Below are 20716 nucleotides of genomic sequence, written 5' to 3'. Positions count from 1 at the left end.
GCAAGAAGAATATGTGGCGGGCAGCAAATGCAGATGTGCGCTACGGGCCACGGATTCCCCTGGTGTTCCTCTCTGCCTCCTCTTCCCTCAGTTGTGATGAGCCTTTTCTTGCTGCTTTTCACACCTGCAGAAACCAGTCTATTGTCCTGAAGTAGCCACTGTCAAAATCAAGCTCAGGCAGCCCTCAGGAGAAATGACAGTTTAAGTAAATAGAAAGAACTGATTAAAATTCACTACCGAAAAGAACTGGTTTTTATTTTATTTTATTTTTTTAAAGATTTCATTTATTTATTTGACAGAGAGAGACACAGCAAGAGAGGGAACACAAGCAGGGGGAGCGGGAGAGGGAGAAGCAGGCTTCCCGCTGAGCAAGGACCTGATGCGGGGCTCGATCCCAGGACCCTGGGCTCAGGACCCGAGCCGAAGGCAGACGCTTAATGACTGAGCCACCCAGGTGCCCCAAGAAGTGGTTTTTAAATGAACAGAAAGGAATAGTCTAAAGGGTGAACCGAACTTTGCAATTAAGTGGCCAGCATTCACGTGTGTAGTGGACAAGCCTGTTTTATCTTCCCTGGTGCCCTTTAAATAAACTATGGGGCTGAGGCTTTTCAGGAGGCCTCTGAGCACAGTCAGTGCCTAAAAATAGCAAGTGACCACTAACATTAAAAGTGATAGAAGTTAAGCACAGAACTTAAAGCTGACACATAAAACTCAGCTGACCTACTGGTTACCTTTCGCAGTTGCTTTATGTATTATGTGATACCTTCTCTTTCTCGGGCCTTCTGTCCTGAAGCAGAGCAGAAATATTTTCTACTAGAGGATCAGAAAGTGGACAAAACTTACTTAGTGTAAATAATGTTGATCTCTTAAAATAAATTTTTTATAATCCAGCAGGGAGCAAGAATGGTGACCTTTAAACAATTCTTTTAACAATCTGGCTTCTAGCCTGCTTTTGAAATGGAAGAGTTTAATGTACCTAAGCATTTCAGACATGGGAGACTGAATCTTACTTTTTCCTTCAATAAATAGTACCGGGTTCTCTGCTTTGTCACAAATTGCTCCCAAGTTTTGTAAGGTACCTGCTTTATACCCAGTACGGTGATCCTGAGCGGTGTGTTCTGCCCTTGGCAACTGGCCTGCCGAGCAATGTAAGATTTTCTCTGTACTCATGTATTCTGAGAAACTGCTTATCCAAAACATTTTTTCATGTTTTTTTCTATAAAAAGGTTACAAAATAAATGCCCTCAGGTTTGTATTGTTCTCCTAACTTGGTCTATAATTTTGCATAAAAGCTTTAAATTCTTCCTCATACATTTATTCTTTTTTCTAACAATGTGCCCCTTCATTTCTAATTTTCTAATTTCAATCTTTTGAAAGCTCTAGCATTTTAATTGCTTATGGAAACTAATCAGTATCCCATACGTGACAGTGATTTCATTAAGATCTGATTTTTTAAATGAAGTTTTTCATATATGTTATTATATTTTGGTCTATAGTGTGGCTTGATCTGAGAACCCAGTCTACCGTTGAGAATCTTAGTAAAAGAATTCCAGGAAATAATAACTTTGTCAAGGTAAGAGATCTCTTCAGAAGTATACTGTAAGAACACTTGTTTTTAAAAAAGGTTTAGAGATTTCACCTGAAAGACTATTCGGGCCTTCCATCCTATTGCACAATAGTTATTTGATATGTTTGATAGACTATTTCTCTGCAGACAGTTGAGGACAACTGAAGTATTTACCTTTCTGACTTCTTGCCCTGTGGTGGATTAGAGGATTCATATTCTGAGGTTGATAGGCTGGAGGGGATTATAAAGTGTCCCAGTGGCTTAAACCATACTCCCTCTTGTTTTCTACTATCTGTCAAAGAAAGTTCTGGATGCTTTTGAGTTTTTAGGCATCTGGACTTAGGGAGAGAAACTAAAAGTCACTCCAGCTCCTCACTGAACTCTTTCTTCATATGAAGGAGGCTGATAAAAAGTGCCTAAATTTCAGTCCATTTGTAGAGCTCTCTTGAGTTAAACGAAGGGAGAGAGAATTTTTGAAAGAGTATTTTTCTTATCAAGGTCAAGGCCCACTTCTCCTAGCATCCAAAGGAAGTTCTGTTTTTTAGCATATCCCCTTTGTATTTGTCAGTGGGACTCTTAAAACAGTGGTTCTTCGTTCTGAAACTAGGGTTCAAATCCCATTAACTGTAGCAGTTTAACAAACCATTCCCTACCCTCACCCCCCAAATAACTTCAGGCTACTCCTAAATATACCCTTACCCATTTCCTATTCTCTTCCTCTTTGTCACCATGCATAACCCTCACCCCCACCTCCAGCTGCACTTTGCTTCAAGTGATGCATGTTTTTCTCTTCAGGGCCATTTTAGGCAACTTTTACACTTGCTACCTAAATCATTAAAATGAGATATTATCGACTACCTCACTGTTGCCTTTGTGGGATGACCTTTGGTCCTTCAAATCAAAGAGGAATTATCCCATAAATTATTTCCTCTCATTATTTTTGAGTATTGATCTTACTTTTTTTCTAGGAAAGCTAGAAAACCATGGGTTAGTCATAACTTACAGGGTGCAGTAAAGTATTAAATGGTTTGGTTTGAATTTTCTTACCAAACATATCCATAGCAGATAAGAAGGAAAAAAGTATCACTTTCTGTAGGTAGGTGGTAAATCAGGAAACTAAGGATTAGGGGAGGGGAAAGATAGTTGCATTATTTTGATGTATGTATCTTCTTAACCACTTTCACCAGCCCTTATAAATATATTTGGTATTTAATATACTAACAAAAATAAGAGTTGGAGCTGATCGATTCTCAAGGAAGATTGATAAGCCCATATGTGTTTTATATTTACCATTTATCCTTTATTCAGTACACAACTCCCTTTGTTTAATGTCCTCACTGAGTTTTTAGGCAACTACTTTCTTAATATGGAGCAACTCAGTGTTGCTTTCTTCTGGCATGTCCTTGAGCTCTACTTTGTTCTCCACTTATTTTATGTTATTTGAATATGTATGTGTATATGTACATATTTATAATATATTTTTTACACATATAAGTATATTGTTATTAAGTCTTACCTGTTTTAAAACCTAAAATTTTCTGGTTATAGTTTGATATACTCTCTGATTCTTAATAGTTTAAAATATCACATTCATGAAATATAAAATGAAAAGGCAGAGTTTCAGACTAGGTTCTGCACATAATACTCATCACAAAAGCTAACGTCTACGTGTTCACCATCTAGATTACAGGATGTTGTGTCAATTTTCTCTTTACCTTGCAACGTGGATGCTCTTTGAACTGCAAACATATCACGCTGATCTTTGTTCATGAACATGCCTTCCTGTGCCATGAGATAGGAAAATTATTTTTATCCATAATACCATGGGGTTGACTTTAGGGCCATTGAATATTTTGTGATTTGTTGAGTTTCTCACTTTGGTGTTTTATTTTTTAGACTAGTTGGTAACTTAATTTGCTGGCTGAATTTCATAACTGTGTTTAGTCCAAGACAGGCCTTCCACTTAGCACTTACTTCAGTGCCGTGAAACTTCGTTGGCTCCTTGACAATGTGAGGAAAGTTCAGAGGGCTGTTGAAGAAGATAGAGCTCTTTTTGGGACCATTGATTCATGGCTTATTTGGGTACGTTTAAATATAATGTACGAATGGAGAAAGTTTTTCAGAATTTTTTTAGACTGGCTTGCCTGCTCTCTATTTTCTACCAAGAGTTCCAACTTTTTTTTAAAAGGTTTTATTTATTTATTTATTTATTTATTTACTTATTTATTTATTTATTTGAGAGAGAGAGAGAGAGAGAGAGAGCGAGAGAGAGCGCACGTGTGTGCATGCATGAGCTGGGAGAGGGGCGGAGGGCGAGGGAGAGGGAGAATCTTAAGCAGGCTCCATGCCCAGCACAGAGCTGATGTGGGTTCGATCTCATAACCCTGGGATCGTGACCTGAGCCGAAATCAAAGAGTTTGTCACTCAACCAGCTGAGCCATCCAGGCACCCCGAGTTGAAACTTCCCACTCGAGACAGCAGAACATTTCAACCTCCATTTAAGAGGCATTTTTGCCTACTTCCTCCTTATTTTTCTTGCTTTATTTCAATAAAAATGGAGGGTGATTACCAAAACCACATTTCATATTTATTGTCTTTAGAATAAGTAATTTAGGTAATTAATTAGTAATTAGTAATTTAGGTAGTCTTTTTCTCTTGCTTATCATTTGCTCTTTTCCAGTGGTCATTTCTTAAAAGTAACTATTTAACCTAAGAGAACACCTGTGTGAGTTTTAGCATTTGCTTTCAGCATGACACAGCTGTCTCTTATTAAGCCATAATATGAAAAAATCATAGAATTTCGATGTATAATCTCTTTGCCTAAGCTGAACACAGATGAGTAGAAACTAACATTTTTGACATTTCTTAAAAGTACATGTTTTTCTTAAAAGTGCATGTTTTCTTAAAAGTACATGTTCTCTCTCCCCCTTTCTCTTTTTTGTTCTCTGTTATTTTTCTTATGGGCATTTTCAAACATACCCAAAAGTAGAGGGACTAGTGTCCTCTGGCAACAACATGCCAGCTACAGCAATCAAGTCTGGCCGATCTTGTTTCAACTATACTCACATACCCTTTCTCCCCACAGATAAATGTAAAGCAAATCCCCACACATATAATTTCATTTGTAATTAACTTCAGTAAGTATGTGATTATCTTTTCCAACATTCAAGAGAGCTTCAGAGGAATATTGCCCCCATTCTCACTTGCCAGATCCACAGAGCAGATCTTCCAGAACCAGTACCAGGAAGCAGTACTTTCTCACCCCTCCCTGTGCTTGGCCAGGGCACGCTGTGCTTGGTGCTCTCTTGGCCCACAGTTTTCATACCTGTCACAGCTGAAATAGTTCTGACAGTCATTTGCTTGAAACCAGAGGAAGGCAGGGTGTGGCACCTGTGAGCTGCAGGAGGGAGCTCAGTTAGCTGCGGGGTGGGGGACCTACTCCCCGGATGCTGGGATGCCTTTCCTCCGCTGTTGTTCCTTTCTTACCTCTTATCACTCCCACACAAGAGAAAGCAGCAGTGCCCGAGGGTATTAACACGGGAGAATTTAAAACTCTGCTTTCAGGATAGTGCTTGGGTAGGTACAACCCAATGAGAATTGTTACTCCAAAAAACTAAATCACAGAGATACAGCATGTGAGATCCTGAAGCGGCAGACATGTTGATATATTTCACTTTGCCAAATGTAGTTAAGACTGCCTTTTGCAAAGATAACGGATGAAAACAAAACTGATTTTTTTTGTTTGTTTAATGACCAGTTTACTAGAATTCTGCTGTCTAATATGGTAGCCACTTAAGCACGTGTGGCTGAGCACTTCAAATATGGCTAGTGTGATTCAAGATATGCTGTAAGTGTAAAATATATACTGTACTTAAGTAGGTAAAATGTTGGGGTGCCTGGCTGGCTCAGTCAGTAGAACATGCGACTCTTGATCTGAGGGTTGTGAGTTCAAGCCCTACGTTGGGTGTAGAGATTACTTACAAATAAAATAAATAAATACATAGGTAAGATGTCTCAGTAGTAATTTTTTTATATTAAAAGGATATTTTGGGGGTGCCTGGTTGGCTCAGCCAGTGGAGCATGCAACTATTGATCTCAGGGTTGTAAGTTCAAATCCCATGTAGGGTGTAAAGATTACTTTAAAAGTTTTTTAAAAATAAATCTTTAATAAATAAATAAAAGGATATTTTTGATATATTGGGTTAAATAAAATATATAGTGTTATTAAAATTAATTTCAAGAGTAAAGAGTTTTACTCTTTACCAAAATTTACTAAAATTAATTTCAAGAGTTTTACTTTTTACCTGCTTCTTTATACCTTTTAAATGTAGCTATTAGAAAATTTAAAATTATGCATGTAGCTAGCATTGTATTTCTATTAGACACTGCTGAAAACTAGAAAATTAAGTGATTGACACATTCCATTCTCCTGCTTTATGTCCTCTGCTACTGATTATGGCCCTTGACAACATGTAAATTAAATTGCAAATTAGGGGGTGCCTCAGTTGGTTGAGCATCTGACTTTTGATTTTGGCTCACATCATGATCCCAAGGTCCTGAGATGGAGCCTGCATTGGGCTCTGCGCTCCGCAGGGAGTCTGCTTGAGGATTCTCTCCCTCTCCTTCTGCCCCTCCCCCTACTCACATACTCTTTCTCTCTCAACTAAATTAAATCTTTTTTTAAAAATAAAATTAAATAAATAGCAAATGAGTACAAATCAACATGTCCTTTTATTCCGTCTAGAGTTTGACAGGAGGGGCCAATGGAGGTGTCCACTGTACAGATGTAACAAATGCAAGTAGGACAATGCTTTTCAACATTCATTCTCTGGAATGGGATAAAGAGCTCTGCGAGTGAGTTGTGTTTTGCCCTAAAAAGCACTTCCCAATACGTTAGCTATTTGTAACCTAAATCTTACTATTTTCAGATGTTAGTGGAGCACCAAACTTTAATTGTTGATATTTCAACTATAGTATACAAGTCTATACTGTGTATTCAAAGAAGAGACTATTGTTGGATATATAGCGAACAGGCCAAATTAATTGTCTTGATTAGGAAGATTAGGTCTCTTTAGAAAAGTACTTTGTTTTCTGTGCGCTTCTTATTTTTCATCGGCTTGTATAAAGTTAGAATGATAAATACCCAAACATACAACTATGTTCTGCTGGCTTATTATTTAACTCTGCACTCAAATACATCCATTTTTTAATTGCTATTTACAATTTTGTCTTTAAATACATATAAATGTTTCTAGATATTTATTTAAAATAGTGTTATATACCCAATATTATCTTACTGTTTTTCAGATTTTTTGAAATTCCGATGAAAATTCTTCCAAATGTCCGGAGTTCTTCTGAGATCTATGGCCTAATGGTAAAAAAAAAAAAAAATTAATTTCATTTTAAAAAAAGCTTTACTATTCAGAATTCAAAAGTCAGTTGTGTTACATTTTCTAGTTTGAGAATTGTGACTTTTCTGTAAGTGTTGGTAGTCTATAAAATAAGAAATTAGTGCTGTTTAGTTTTATAACTTAAATTTTAGAATCCTTCTTACCAGTTGGTTTTATATTTTATAAACTTTCATTGGCTGTTCTTTGAGTATTCTACTTTTAAAGTATTTATGCAATAATCTAACTACAGAAGGTGGCATGGGAATGTTTGAGCCTGTTTATTCTTTTAATTGAAATAACTTTAGTAGTTGTGGTGTGTGCTTATAATTTATAGGAAGGACTCTTCACGTTAGTGTTCTTTTTCCTGTTGAATCTCTTTTAATGGCTAAACCACGTTTTTATATTAGATTCTTTGTCAGCCTGAGCAAAACTTTAGCAAAGAAACTGAAAACAAAGAGTCTGTTTCTGATTTGTGATTGCTAATTAAACTGGTTTCCATAATAGACATTTTACTGCTGCTTTCACTGAAACTGAGAGAAAAAGTACTTTCAGCAAAAAGTGTGATTAGCATCACTGAGTATCTCTGATTACGCATCAGGGATGAAAACCTCCAGGAGGATTTGAACTGGTATTGAGCACAAAAATCTAGAATTTATGATAAAATTTAAAAATACATCTAAGGTCAATTGCAAAAAAAAAATATTGTTTAGACATTTCATGACAAATATTAGAAACTACTTACAGAGTTAGTAATAGAGTTGAATACTAAGTGCTCTGGATAAAGCTTGAGCAGAGTTCTTAAATATTTATAATAAAGTCTTCTAAAGCATCATGGAAATTTTTAAGGGAAGCACGGCTCATCTACAATAAAAGTGCTTGGATGACTTCATAGCTGTCTACAGACTGCCTTGGGTCAGAGAAAACAATATCCTTGAGAAACCGTTTTAGAGAATGGTTGAAAAAGCATTTACTGGCCTAGTTTTTTTCTTGCGTTTAAAATATTATGCTTCTGTCCTCCTTTTTTCCCCTTGCTGACTATAGAAAATCTCTCATAGCCTGGTGAGTAGGTTGCCCACCAATTATGCTACCCATTCATTTGGAAAAGATACAGTGCATTTCCATGTAGTTTTAGACAAGCAGAAGTCCATTTACTAAGCAGATTTATCTAGAATCTCCATGACCCTCCAAATTGCTGTAAGCTCTAGAATAGCTCTAGGTTTTCTTTGAACTCAGTCATGTCTGTTTGTTTTTAAGTTTCCCATAAGACTGAAAGTGATATTTCAAAATAAAAGACTAAACTAGTTTTCTGGAATGAGAAATTCTGATGTTCCCTGTGACAAAGTACAGTTGTGATGTGCTTTGGGCTTTGGCGTAACAGGGAAATTAAATGTCCTAAACACCTATCTTAAATGATACTTGACCAACCTTTCAGACTAGTTAGTTGGAAATGCACTGTCACTTTTTCTGCATGCTTCACCAGAGGACATTACCAGGAATCCTCCAGAGACCCCTCCCTGTGATGGAAAAGGAGCGCTTTATGTGCCTGAGTGCACATCAGTAGATCCTGCTGGTAGTTTGATAATACCTTCAATAGTGTCAGCAAAGGCTTCTTCTCATATATTTAAGTATATGAAGACAGACAGCCTCTCGGTTTCCTACGGATTCACGTTCAGTTCCTTATGAAGTGTACCCTTCACTTGTTATCCAGGTTCAGATTTCCTAAGAGTATATCCAGTAAATAAAAAAGGCAGGTCTTGAATTAAGCAGAAAGCATGAAAGAAATAAAATAATATCCACCATCTAGAAGATGTTTTCTGTTCTGTACAGGGTTTCCACATACATTCTATTACTTCCTTATCATCAGAGCCATGTGAGGCAGCCTCTGTTCTTTCCCTTACTCTTCTAGATAGGGAACCTGAAGCTCCTAGAGGATCACAAATGGGAGACCAAGGGGGCACTCAGTGGAAAGCTTTTGTTTGGCCCTGTTCCTAGCACATCACGCTACTTCATGGATCACGTTCCTTCCCCCTAATTCCTTAATACCAGCACAAATTGCTTTGTATTAGAGTATTTTTTTAATGAAGTTTGGTAAAATACACAGTCACTTAAATCTCGTTTTTCTCCCTAGAATGCTAGCCATACTTGATCCAAATAAAAACCAGTATTCGTGACCTAAATTAACTCTTGCTTATCTAAACTTGAAGAATGATGTCGGCTATGAACAAGTAATACCCGGTACCCAAACACTCTTGGGTTTCTTACTTCTCTTAAAAGCAGTTTGGGTAAGGAAGGATAGGGTAAAATACCGCCTTCCAAAATGAGGCTGTTCCATGCTGGTTTGATAGCTATTCATATGTTTGTTTTAAAGGATGTGTTAGTTTTCCTTATTAATGGCAATGATAACAAAGAGCTATCAGGCCTAGGCATTCGTGTTACCTGGACTCCGTTTTATACATCAAGAAATTGAGGCATAGAGAAGTTTCAGCAGCCTGCTCAGTGGCTTAACACTAACCCACCAAGAGTAGACCCCTTGTCTCCTGATTCCCAGTCCAGTGTTTGACATCCATTCTCCAATACCATGTGTCTTCTTGTCATTCTAGAAATATGTCTAGTTGAAACACTTGCTTTGTCTTGTCTGCCCATATGCTCTGGCATGTTGCTGCTATTCGTGTTCATTCCTGTTGCAGTTGTGTTAGTAGAGACAATAGTTGGTAATTACTCATAATCCTTTTTTAAAATTTTATTAGAAAGCTGGGGCCTTGGAAGGTGTGCCAATATCTGGGGTAAGTTTCATCTCCCTGCTACCTCCCCAGCCCTACCCGCTTCCATGTGAGGCGTTTCTTCCTCTATCTTAATCAGTCTGCCCCTTCCAAAACTATGGAAAAAAGGTAAAAGCAGCAAAATTGGCTGATTCTTAGGTGACACAGTGTGGGCCATTGAGAACCTTTTGACCAAATTCTAACTCTTCCCTCCCGTACCTACTATCTTGTAGGGGATATTAAGAAATGGGGAAATGGACAAATGGAAGCAATGCAAAAATCAAGATAGTTCATTCCTTGATAAATGAAAGAAAGTAAAAATAAATCCTATGGCTGTTCTAAAAGGGAAATTAATAACATTATCTTAGTGTTCTTTATTGTCACTTGTGCTTTCAGTGTTTGGGGGACCAGTCTGCTGCATTGGTGGGACAAATGTGCTTCCAGGATGGACAAGCCAAAAATACGTGAGTTTAAGAAACAGACCCAAAAACCAATGGGGTTTTGTTTGTTTGTTTCTCCCTTTGGTGCTTTGAATGAGGAAAATCTGTTGAAGTTCCTCCAGGCTGAAAATCAATAGCTTAGGAGTTCCAATAAGTTTTTTGCCATTTAGTTTTCTTTCTCTCCTTCAAATAAATGTAAACACAATGCTAAGGCTTGTAAAGACCTTAATTTATAAAATTCAATACCTTTTCCATCCAGAAACTAAATTTTGGTTTAAAGTGTTAATGGTTTTGGTTGGGGGGGCGGGGAGTGGAGGAGGGCAGAGCAGATGGGAGGAAGAACCATGATTTAAATTAAGTTTCAGGGGCACCTGGCTGGCTCAGTCCGTAGAGCATGCGACTCATAATCTCAGGGTCGTGAGTTCAAGCCCCAGGTTGGGTGTAGAGAATACTTGAAAAAATGTTTGGGGGCACCTGGGTGGCTCATTTGGTTAAGCGTCTGCCTTCAGCTCAAGTCATGATCCCAGAGTCCTGGGATCGAGCCCCACATCGGCTCCCTGCTCAGCGTCTGGGGTGGTCTGTTTCTCCCTCTGCCTCTGGTCCTCAAACCCCACTGCCCCCCCCACCCAGCTCGTGCTCTCTTTCGCTCATTGTCTTTCTCAAATAAATAAATAAAATCTTTAAAAAATATTTTTTAATTAAAAATTTTTTAAAATGGGCTATATTTCTCAACATACTATTCCTGCCCTGGACTTTCTCACTGTAACTGTAAAGTTATATTTTTGTGGGATTTCCAGTGCTGTTTTCCTGGCCTTGTGCTTTCTCCTCATTATCTGGTATTTCTCCTTGGACAAGAAGTAGAAGGAATGATGGAAGTAGAGGTTTGGTGCATTTGTTTCCTAATCTTGTCTCCTTACTACTCAGACCTGGGGCATCTGTAAAAAGCCCTATATCTAAGAGTGATTAGATTTCTTGCATTTTCAGATAAGAAGACAGATGTCAGAGTGGTGAAGCTAGTTAAGTGAAAGGAGCAGTCTTTGCCCCCAGATCCATCTGATTCCACTTAGCCGGGGCTCTGAACCTCTCTGCGTTACTATACCCTGTGTAGGAAGGATTCCCATCCACCGAGTGGGAGACTATCTACATTTATTCTTTTCTAGAGGATTTCCTAATTCTCTCAGCAGTGTTAACCTCAGTGACTAAATTCTTCTTTTGTGGATAATGGAATGTCTCCCATTTTTAATGAAATGTTCTTGTGGCCCAGCAGGGTCCTCGGTCCTCATACAAGAGTGTGACATCATCTGTGTGAGAACAGGGGAGATATGTAATCTTTGGAGGTCATGGTATCCTGAGGTTATGACCAAGTGAGCTTGAGTGGGCATGGGTCTGGAAAACATACTCTTTGAATTCTGGCTTCCAGACAGCTGCACCAGGAGTCAAGAGAAATAATGGAAAACTAGGCTATTTCCCCTCCACCTTTCCTCCTCTGCCAGGCACGCTAGTGCTAGTAAATCAGTGATTCTCTCTCTCTCTCTCTCTCTCTCTCTCTCTCTCTCTCAAGTACCTAACATGGTGTAGAGCACATGGGACGTTTCCACCAAAATTGTTGGCTTTTCCTTCTCTTTCGACTCCCTTCCCGCTTAAGCATTATCAGCCAACTCCTGGAATGATGAATTTAAGCCAAGCCGCTGCAGGTTGGAGGAGGGAAATAGAAAATCATAAGTTCTTTGGGCTTGTATTTCTCTTCCTGAGGGGAGAGAAGACAAATATACACTTAATCATCTGAGAAGTCATAACTTACGTGCCGTAAGAAACTTTGAAATACTGCTCTTGGGTTTCAAAGGACGGGGAGAAAAATCGCAAAAGATTATGTTAATAACGAGGTGTTTTGAAGAAGGAGCTATATTGGTGAGTGCACGGAACGCTGAAAAATACGCAAAGAGCGAAATAAGACTTTGTTTAGAGAACGTAGAGAACATTCAAGTAGGGCGGTAGGAGGAAATAAGGCTAGGGTCGTATCGTGAAGCCCTAAATTTCAGACTGAGGAGTTTTTTTCTTGGTGCAGCAGTGGGACACTTCTGAAGGTTTATGAGCTGGTGTTCGGAGTGACTAGAACTGTTCATTAATAATACCGAAGTCCTCCTCCAAAGTGTGGAGAGACTAGAGGCAAAAACGCCATGCAGGCATCCTGGTCACAAAGACAGGGACCAAAAAGGGTGGGGACAGAGAGGGAGGCCGTAGGTGGGTGTTCGTGGCACCGTGGAGGGACAAGGGGCAGAAAGTAGGTATGGAGTCTAGTCGCCTCGGCCCAGTGTGTAGGCTGAGCCCACTGTCAGGAACAGGTCTCAATAGTATACTTTCTGTTTGGGACACGTCTGGGGTTCTGATAAGCTGTGCATTGTACACATTTGTAAATATGGAATGAGGTCAGTATGAAAGTAGAGATTTTGAATTTCCTTATTTAGAGGTGATTTTTGAAGCAATAGGAATAGACACAATTCCCAAGAAAAAGTTAGGAGAAGTAAGAGACACAGGGATGGGAAATTCATAAAAATGGACTGCAATTATTCATTCATGTGGAAATCTGGGGTAGAGACACTTAAGAGAGGGGGGCTTGGTCAGAGGTGCACAATGCTACAAAAAGGTTACGGAGGCTGAGAATGAGAAGAGACCATTGTACACAGAAAGTAGGCCTTCAGTGGTAACTTCTCAGAATGAAGCTTTAGGAGAATGCTCAAGATGAAAGCCGGGTTGCAAATGGCCAAAAGAGATGTGAGCAGGTAGAAAACAGAGACAGCGAGACAGAATGTACTTTGCAAAAATGGCCATCCAGAAATGGTGAGCCAAGTAGGCAGTTTGTTAAGTTGACAGGATCATGCCAAGTGTGGGGGATTTTCTTTGTGCTTCTAAGTTACAACAGGAGCAGAGAATGTTTCTTTGGAGTCCGAGCAGAGACCAGATGGGAGTTGTGCAATGAATGAGAAAGAAGTGATGGGCCAGATGAAGTCCTAAGAGGTTGGAGAGGGTGGGACTGAGAATTGGTCAGTCTCTTCAAACCTCAGCAGGGAGCACATGAGAGCCAGCTCAGAATTCAGTGGAAAGCCTGCCTCTGTTTTGGTGCCGAGGAACAGATTATGGTGATTTCTCATTCTTCTTTCAGCTTTTCTATATTTTCTGATTTTTCTTGAGTGAACATGGATTATTTGAACATTTAATTTTGCTTTCAAGGACGAGAACCTAAGATAGATGCCCTCCCTCCCCAGAGGCATAAAGTATTCTAAAGGAGGCCTTGACCTTCACGGCTTCGGCCGGGGCCACTCACACTCCTCCCTGAGGGGTAGTGGGCAGCCTTCAGCTTCACCGAGGTTAGAAAAAGCAGGCATCTTTCCGGGATGTTCAAACACACTGCAGTCTTGAGAAAGGATAGGTCGACCATATAAACGCTGAAAGCTCCATATAGGTTTGATGTATGGGAAGAAAAAATAATAAAATTTCAGAGGAAAATAACTGCCTGTATACTGCCTTGAAAGTTGTGCTCCGTAGGTAGCAAGAGTCTCTTCATACATTGATAATGCTCATTAATTACTTGTGAAGTATACTCACTTAAAAATTCACTTTTATTAAATGCCTGGAGCCTCTGTGTCAGTTTGCTACCTTAAGATTCATACACTACTCTTCGGTATGCAGGGTGTTTATATGGGGGCTAAATTGGCACAGATTTCTCCTTTAAAAAGCGGTGAAACGGGTAATTAACTTTTTAAAGCATGAAACAGGTGATCCATTTTTAAGAATATTTATTAAAGGAGATTAACATAAAAGATATAGCTTTTTCAGCATTGTGGAAGTAAAAGGGTATAGTGATTTATGTGTTTTCATTCATAAATGTATTATTACCTGTACCTAGTGTTAGTTGACTGTTATCTTTAAAAACGTAGGTATTCGTTAATCACATGCTCCCTGAATGTGTTGGCTGTTTGTCTACAGGCAGAGAATATATATTTGAGTGAAAAGAGATAGGATGTCTTGGGTTAATTCTTATTCACAACAGCGGTGCCTGGAAAAATGTTTGCTAGAAGAAAAAATTGCCCTCGGTTTCTATTTGCTTCACACCCACATGATGGGACCTGCTGACTTCGTGCTTACTGGTAGTGGCTTCTGCTGGGATCCTTCTGCCTGCCCCTGAACTGAGTGCTCCCTGTTCTCCCACCTGCCAGAATATCAAAGAGCACAGCAGCAAGGCCCGTGGGGAGGGAATCCCAAGCTTGGGCAGAACGGTTTGTAGAGAGCCAAGGTGGACAGTCACAGCTCACGGTGGAAAACTGTTTCCCTGTGACCCTTACTGGTATCACTTTGGATTACTTCTCTGCCTGGCACATGTCAAAACTCCTCACTCATGTCCAGACTTGTTGCAGAGTCCAAAGCTTATACTTTTAAGGCTGCCATAAGATAAATTCAGTTCTTCCATGGCGGCCATGTTCCATTCTCATTCTGACTCTCCCACCTGGTAGAACAGCCTAGCCTGCAGGGAGAACAGGAAAGCGAGGCCTTCAGTAGCTTCCCCCTCTCTGAGGTACATCTCCAGTTTCCCGCGTTCTGGACCTAACCTCCCCTCCATGCCAGAAGATAGCAGTGTGTCTCAGTTCATGATTGGATTGTACTAATGAGAGAGCTAAGTCGCCTACCCCATCAGTGAAATGCTTCATTCCATGTGGGTTAGTAGCAATGTCACTGTGACTGGACGTAGAATCTGTTGTCATTTGGTGATATTTTATAAACACAGTCCTGGGCTGTGACTAGGCACTAAATACCACGCTTGCATTTTTCCTTTAGGATTGCACTAAGTACGTTTTCTTCTAGACTTAGTCTTTAAAACGTTATTCCAAAAGGAGTATGTGATGCTTGTTAACTTTTGGAACTTTTCTAAAACTTTAGGATAATGACTTATTGTACATCAGTTTAAATGACTTGTATTATTGATGTTTTGTGATTTATTTTTAGTAAAATTGTCACACTGTTCATTCTTCCCCCAACTATAGGTATGGAACAGGCTGTTTCTTACTATGTAATACAGGCCGCAAGGTTGGTTTTTCCTAATTAAACGATTGAAAGTCTTCTTTAACTTCATATAAATAATGCTTGAGCATAATTTGCTATTAAGTTACTTTTGTTTCTATAGATTTTATTTACCCTTTATTAGGGTTTAATTTAGAGCTCAGTAAAAATGATGAAAATCAGTAAACTTAAGTGGCTCTAGTAAGAACTGTTTTAGGTTCTTTGAATTTTTTCATGTGTGATTTTGATTGCTGGTGGGATATCTATGCTAGGACCATGTCAGATTCTTAATGCAAATCTAATTTGGAACAAGGGATAAACATTTTGTACTGTTTAAATGTATTGTCCTTAATACTGGTGATTTTGACTGTTAAGATTTATTTTTTAATTGTTACATATTTATTGAATTATTTTTGTACCTAGGTCATTGTAGCTTTAAAAAATATTCTTCTGCTATCTTTTTATTTTCCTGGCTACTGAAATATTTTTGTCTTTCCTGCAGTGTGTATTTTCTGAGCATGGCCTTCTGACCACAGTGGCTTACAAGCTTGGCAGAGACAAACCAGTGTATTATGCATTGGAAGTAAGTACTTTCCAATCAACATGGGTAGTATGGCAAACAATCAAAGCCAGTGAAAATCATGATGCTTTCTAATACCTTTTCTGGTAAATCTTAACATATAGGACTGAAAAAACTCAGTTTTTTTCTTGGCATTTGGTTGAGTGGCAGGAACCTGGGACTGAGCTGGGGTCAGGACTCCCAGGAGATCTTGAGTGTATGGGCTCCTTGGTTCTTTACCAGTCCCTTGTGGCACCTTGTAGTCGCTTGGCAGTGTAAGGTTTTTTATCTCTGAAGTTTAATGAAGGTGTTGACTTGCTCTCCAAGTATTTCTGTCAGCTGGAAAATTCTGTGTTTTTATGACTACAGTACCCCAGTGTTCAAAGAGAACCACTGGGCACAAAAGCAGAGGGACTCTCTTCACGTGTCTCCCCATAAAAATAAATTTTGTGTCCAATTTTGGTGTGGGGAAGAAAGTGAGGAGATTTATGCCTTTTTTCAGTGGAAGTGTTTGTTTCAAACACATTTGTAAATTCTAGTAGGAATATATCAGTCTTAAGTCTGTAGGGCATGATGAATTTATATTAGAAACATAACTAACTTTTATTGGTAAGGTCAAAGAAGCAGTATTCTTTTTATCAAATCAGATACATTCTTTTTTTTTTTTAAAGATTTTATTTTTAAGTAATCTCTACACCCAGTGTGGGGCTCAAACTCAACCCCAAGTCACATGCTTTACTGACTGAGCCAGCCAGGCACCCCACATTCTTTTTGTTGTTGTTGAGTATAGTTAACACACAATATTACATTAGATTCAGGTATACAGCTTAGTGATTTAGCAAGCTTACACATTGGACTCTGCTCACCACAAGTGCAGCTCCCATATGTCCCATACAGAGCTATTATAGTATCATTAACTGTATTCCTTATGCTGTGCCTCTTATTCCTGTGACTTATTGATTCCATAACCAGAAGCCTGTGTCTCCTTCTCCCCTTCATCCATTTCGCCCATTCCCCACCCCTCCCCTTAGATACATTTCTTAAAGGCATCTCTTTACAATTCATTTTAAATGGTTCCCTTGAAATGTACAAATATCCAATTGATCTGAAGGCTTACTGAGGCTTGTTTCCTAAAGTGTCGATAATAATTTGGTCACAAGTATTAGACTTCTGTTTATAGTTCAGACATTTTATTAGTTGCTCTGCCTAGAGCATGAAGAATTTATTTCCATTTTTTTCTTGACCCCTCCTGACATAAGCACTGTGTTCTCTCTCCCCCAACCCCTTCTCTATGGATAATAGAAGCATTTGGGAAACACTTGGTCTGTGTAATAATGGTATCATATCATTTCTCAAAAGGTGAATTCCTATAAGCCCTGTCCTGCTCTCTTTCCCCCTGTGCAAAGTGCTTAGTACAGAGCTGGGCACATCGAATATGTACTGTCTGTTAAAAGTTACCTTTGGCAAATGAGGAAGCTGCTCTCTGTTTTCCTTATACTGGAGACAGTCAGTCGTTTAGAATTAGAGATGCCTTAGACCTGGAAAGGGCTTCTGGGATAGGGTTTACCAGGTCTTAACTTCCCTCCCAATACAAAGAGCCTTCTCTTCTTTCCTTCACCGATAGCCCTACAACTTCTGTTTGAAGATAGCATCAAAAACTGCTTCTTAACACCTCTACCACTAGACCTGGATCAGCTGTCAAGAGCATTCAAATACTAGGAGGCGGCTATCACTTTTTTTTAAAAAAAAGATTTTATTTATTTATTTGACAGAGAGAGACAGCGAGAGAGGGAACACAAGCAGGGGGAGTGGGAGAGGGAGAAGCAGGCTTCCCACCGAGCACGGAGCCCAATGCGGGGCTCGATCCCAGGACTCTGGGATCATGACCTGAGCCGAAGGCAGATGCTTAACGACTGAGCCACCCAAGTGCCCCATGGCTGTCATTTTTTCTGGGTCTTTCTACTCCAGAAAAAACTTCCCCAGTGCCCTGATGTCATATGGTTTCTGGATGCTTTCTAGTTCTGGACTCCCTTCATTAGATGCATTCCAATTTGTCAGACTCTTCCAGAATGGAATAGAATATTCTACATGTAATCTGACTTGTACTTACTAGTGTGATTTATTCCTCTCTGACCACAAACACTGCTTCTGCTACTCTAGCCTAAGAGTTCATTAATTAGTCTAATAACCCCATCATATCATTGGCTCCAGAAGCAGATGTTAAAATATCTGGCTCTTTTTCAAATGACTCATTGTCATACCATGTCCTCTCCATTCCGTATTTGTGCAGATCTTTTTTTTTTTTTTTCCTCTTAAGTAATCTCTACACTCAAGCTGGGGCTTGAACTCATGACCCCGAGATCAAGGATCAAGAGTGACATGCTTTACCAACTGAGCCAGCCAGGTGCCCCTGCAGATCTTTTGTTAATCTATATTCATGTCTTTGCTTCTTCCTGTCAAATTTCATGATAGTGATTTCAACCTACAGTGACACAGTCTAGATTCTTTTTAACTCTTTACTCTGTTACTTTTCCAGTTTTGCCTCATCTGGGAACTTAACAAGCATATGCTTTAAGATTTTGTTTCAGTTCATGTAATTTTTTAAAGATTCATAGAATTTTAAAGCTGAGAGGGACAGTAGATAAGACTGACAAACAGGCTTCGCTATGTCCTCACAAGGCATTTGAGAGTAGGAAGTGAAATTGGAGTCACTTGGCCATAGTAACTTTTGACAGCTAGTTAGTAGCAGATCCAGGATGCAAATTCAGGTTATTGGACGTCAAAATCTAGACACCTGGCCACCCCTCTGCCATCTCCAGTCTCCCGAGTCCATTTCTTTTCAGTGCATCTCGGATTTGTCCCTTGCTTCGTCTGCTAACCTAGCAGCCTGCCTGAGCCACAACATACACACTTATACACACACACACACACACACACACACACACACACACACACACACGTTCATAGTAGGAGATAAGATTTTTTCTTTTTTCTGTATCTTCTCACTTTTTGTTTCAATTAATAGACATGTAAAAAAATTGAACCAAACCAAAAAAGAGGGCAAAGCGTAAAGCTACATTGGTAAAACTTTTTCTCAGTTAATTCCTGGTAATCCCACATGGTCACACCACTTCCATTTTTTGTGCTTATAAAGTGTATATTTAATAATCATTTCTTTAATTTGACAGATTGTTAGGATTGGCAATCTGAGGTATTAAAAATTTACTCTCCATTTTTTAAAAACTGAAACTGTAGCAGCACATCTTAAGTCTTTTAATTTTGCATTTTCCCTCTGCTGATTTGGAAGCAACATCATGCATTTCCTGTTGTTGTTGTTGTTTTGGGTTTCTTTTCTTTTCTGGGTACCTTTAAATTTTGAAGATATTATTTTAACCATAGGGTGCCTGGGTGGCTCAGTTGGTAGGGTATCCGACTCAATCTCAGGGTCATGAGTTCAAGCCCCACACTGGGTGTGGAGCCTACGTTAAAAAAATGTATTATTGGGCGCCTGGGTAGCTCAGTTGGTTAAGCGACTGCCTTCAGCTCAGGTCATGGTCCCAGAGTCCTGGAATCGAGTCCCACATCTGGCTCCCGGCTCAGCGGGGAGCCTGCTTCTCCCTCTGACCCTCTCCCCTCTCATGCTGTTTCTCTCTCTCTCTCTCTCTCTCTCTCTCTCTCTCTCAAGTAAATAAATAAATAAAATCTTTAAAAAAAAATAAATGTATTATTTAACTATATATTTTCTTAGCAGTGTTGATAGTTGTTTAGTAATTTGAATGTCCCACCCATGATGATAACCTCAAATGCTTTTCCTCTATCACCTCCACCAGCAATCCTGTCATTGAGTTTAAAGTTTTCGTTTCCCCTTTTTCTTTTTCTTTTTTTTAAAAAGTAGGCTCCTTGCCCAACGGGGAGCCCACAAGGTTCAAACTCCACCCTGAGATCAAGAGCTGAGTTGGGGGACGCCTGGGTGGCTCAGTTGGTTAAGCATCTGCCTTTGACTCGGGTCATGATCCCAGGGTCCTGGGATTGAGTCCCGCATCGGACTCCTTGCTCAGCATGGAGTCTGCTTCTCTCTCCGCCTACCGTTTTCTCTCTCTCTCTCTCTCTGACAAATAAATAAATAAAATCTTTAAAAAAAAATTTGGGCTGAGATCAGGAGTCTCAGCACAAGACGCACAAGACGTTTAACCGCCTCAGCCAGCCGGGTGCCCCTCCCCTTTTTCTTAAGCAGGCGGTAATTAGTTGTTTTCTTATCAGTAGATAGTAAATCATACTTAATGGCTTATTTTATCATTTTTTGTGTCCAGTATCATTTCTTTGGGGTCAAACCTTTTATGGCGCTCCCCCCATTTTTTTCTTGCAGAGGGGCATCCTTTTGTGGTTCTCTTATAAGAGCCTCAGGTAGTAAGCCTATTCCTTTTAGATTTGTCTTTACTTTGCCCTCTCTCTGCGGTGGGTATAAAATCTTAGGTGAAGCCATTGTTTCTCCTACATCCCTTCTGGCCATTTTTTTTAAAGGTTTTATTTATTTAATTGAGAGAGAATGAGAGAGAGAGAGAGAACATGAGAGGGGGGAGGGTCAGAGGGAGAAGCAGACTCCCTGCTGAGCAGGGAGCCTGATGGGGGACTCCATCCTGGGACTCCAGGGTCATTACCTGAGCCAAAGGCAGTCGCTTAACCAGCTGAGCCACCCAGGCACCCCCTTCTGGCCATTTTTTATGCTAATGAGACCTCTGATCTAAATGTGGTTTCTCTTACAGATAGCCTGGCTTATTTTCTGGGATGGGGGGGTTTTAACATGTTCTTATCAGTGATGTTCTACACTTTTACTATGATGTGCCAGGGTTTAGATTTGATTTTACTTACCCTGTTAGATAAATTGGATATAAGTCTGTCTTCAATTCTAGAAAATCCTCAGCAGTTATTTCTTTAAGCATTGCTACTCT

At 39.5% G+C, this 20716-nt stretch overlaps 1 protein-coding gene across 5 annotated transcripts in view; it reads left to right on the top strand.

Annotated features, from left to right (window-relative positions):
- The window catches only part of GK (glycerol kinase), a 73652-nt gene that overhangs the window by 33715 nt on the left and 19221 nt on the right, over positions 1 to 20716 (top strand). For 3 of the 5 annotated variants that reach the window (XM_073901945.1, XM_025857540.2, XM_073901946.1), the window contains 8 exons: positions 1497 to 1573; positions 3512 to 3649; positions 6312 to 6421; positions 6875 to 6941; positions 9705 to 9740; positions 10113 to 10180; positions 15193 to 15235; positions 15711 to 15791. In XM_073901945.1, coding sequence (XP_073758046.1) covers positions 1497 to 1573; positions 3512 to 3649; positions 6312 to 6421; positions 6875 to 6941; positions 9705 to 9740; positions 10113 to 10180; positions 15193 to 15235; positions 15711 to 15791 — 620 coding nt within the window. The remainder of the gene's footprint in view (positions 1 to 1496; positions 1574 to 3511; positions 3650 to 6311; positions 6422 to 6874; positions 6942 to 9704; positions 9741 to 10112; positions 10181 to 15192; positions 15236 to 15710; positions 15792 to 20716) is intronic. The other 2 variants (XM_073901947.1, XM_073901948.1) reach the window with 1 other exon arrangement.

Source organism: Callorhinus ursinus, unplaced genomic scaffold (genome assembly GCF_003265705.2).
Source record: "Callorhinus ursinus isolate GAN/ISIS: 27379988/994484 unplaced genomic scaffold, GSC_fseal_2.0 scaffold16, whole genome shotgun sequence".
In the NCBI taxonomy this organism is placed as follows: domain Eukaryota; kingdom Metazoa; phylum Chordata; class Mammalia; order Carnivora; family Otariidae; genus Callorhinus; species Callorhinus ursinus.
This window is presented reverse-complemented; position numbering and strand designations above follow the sequence as displayed.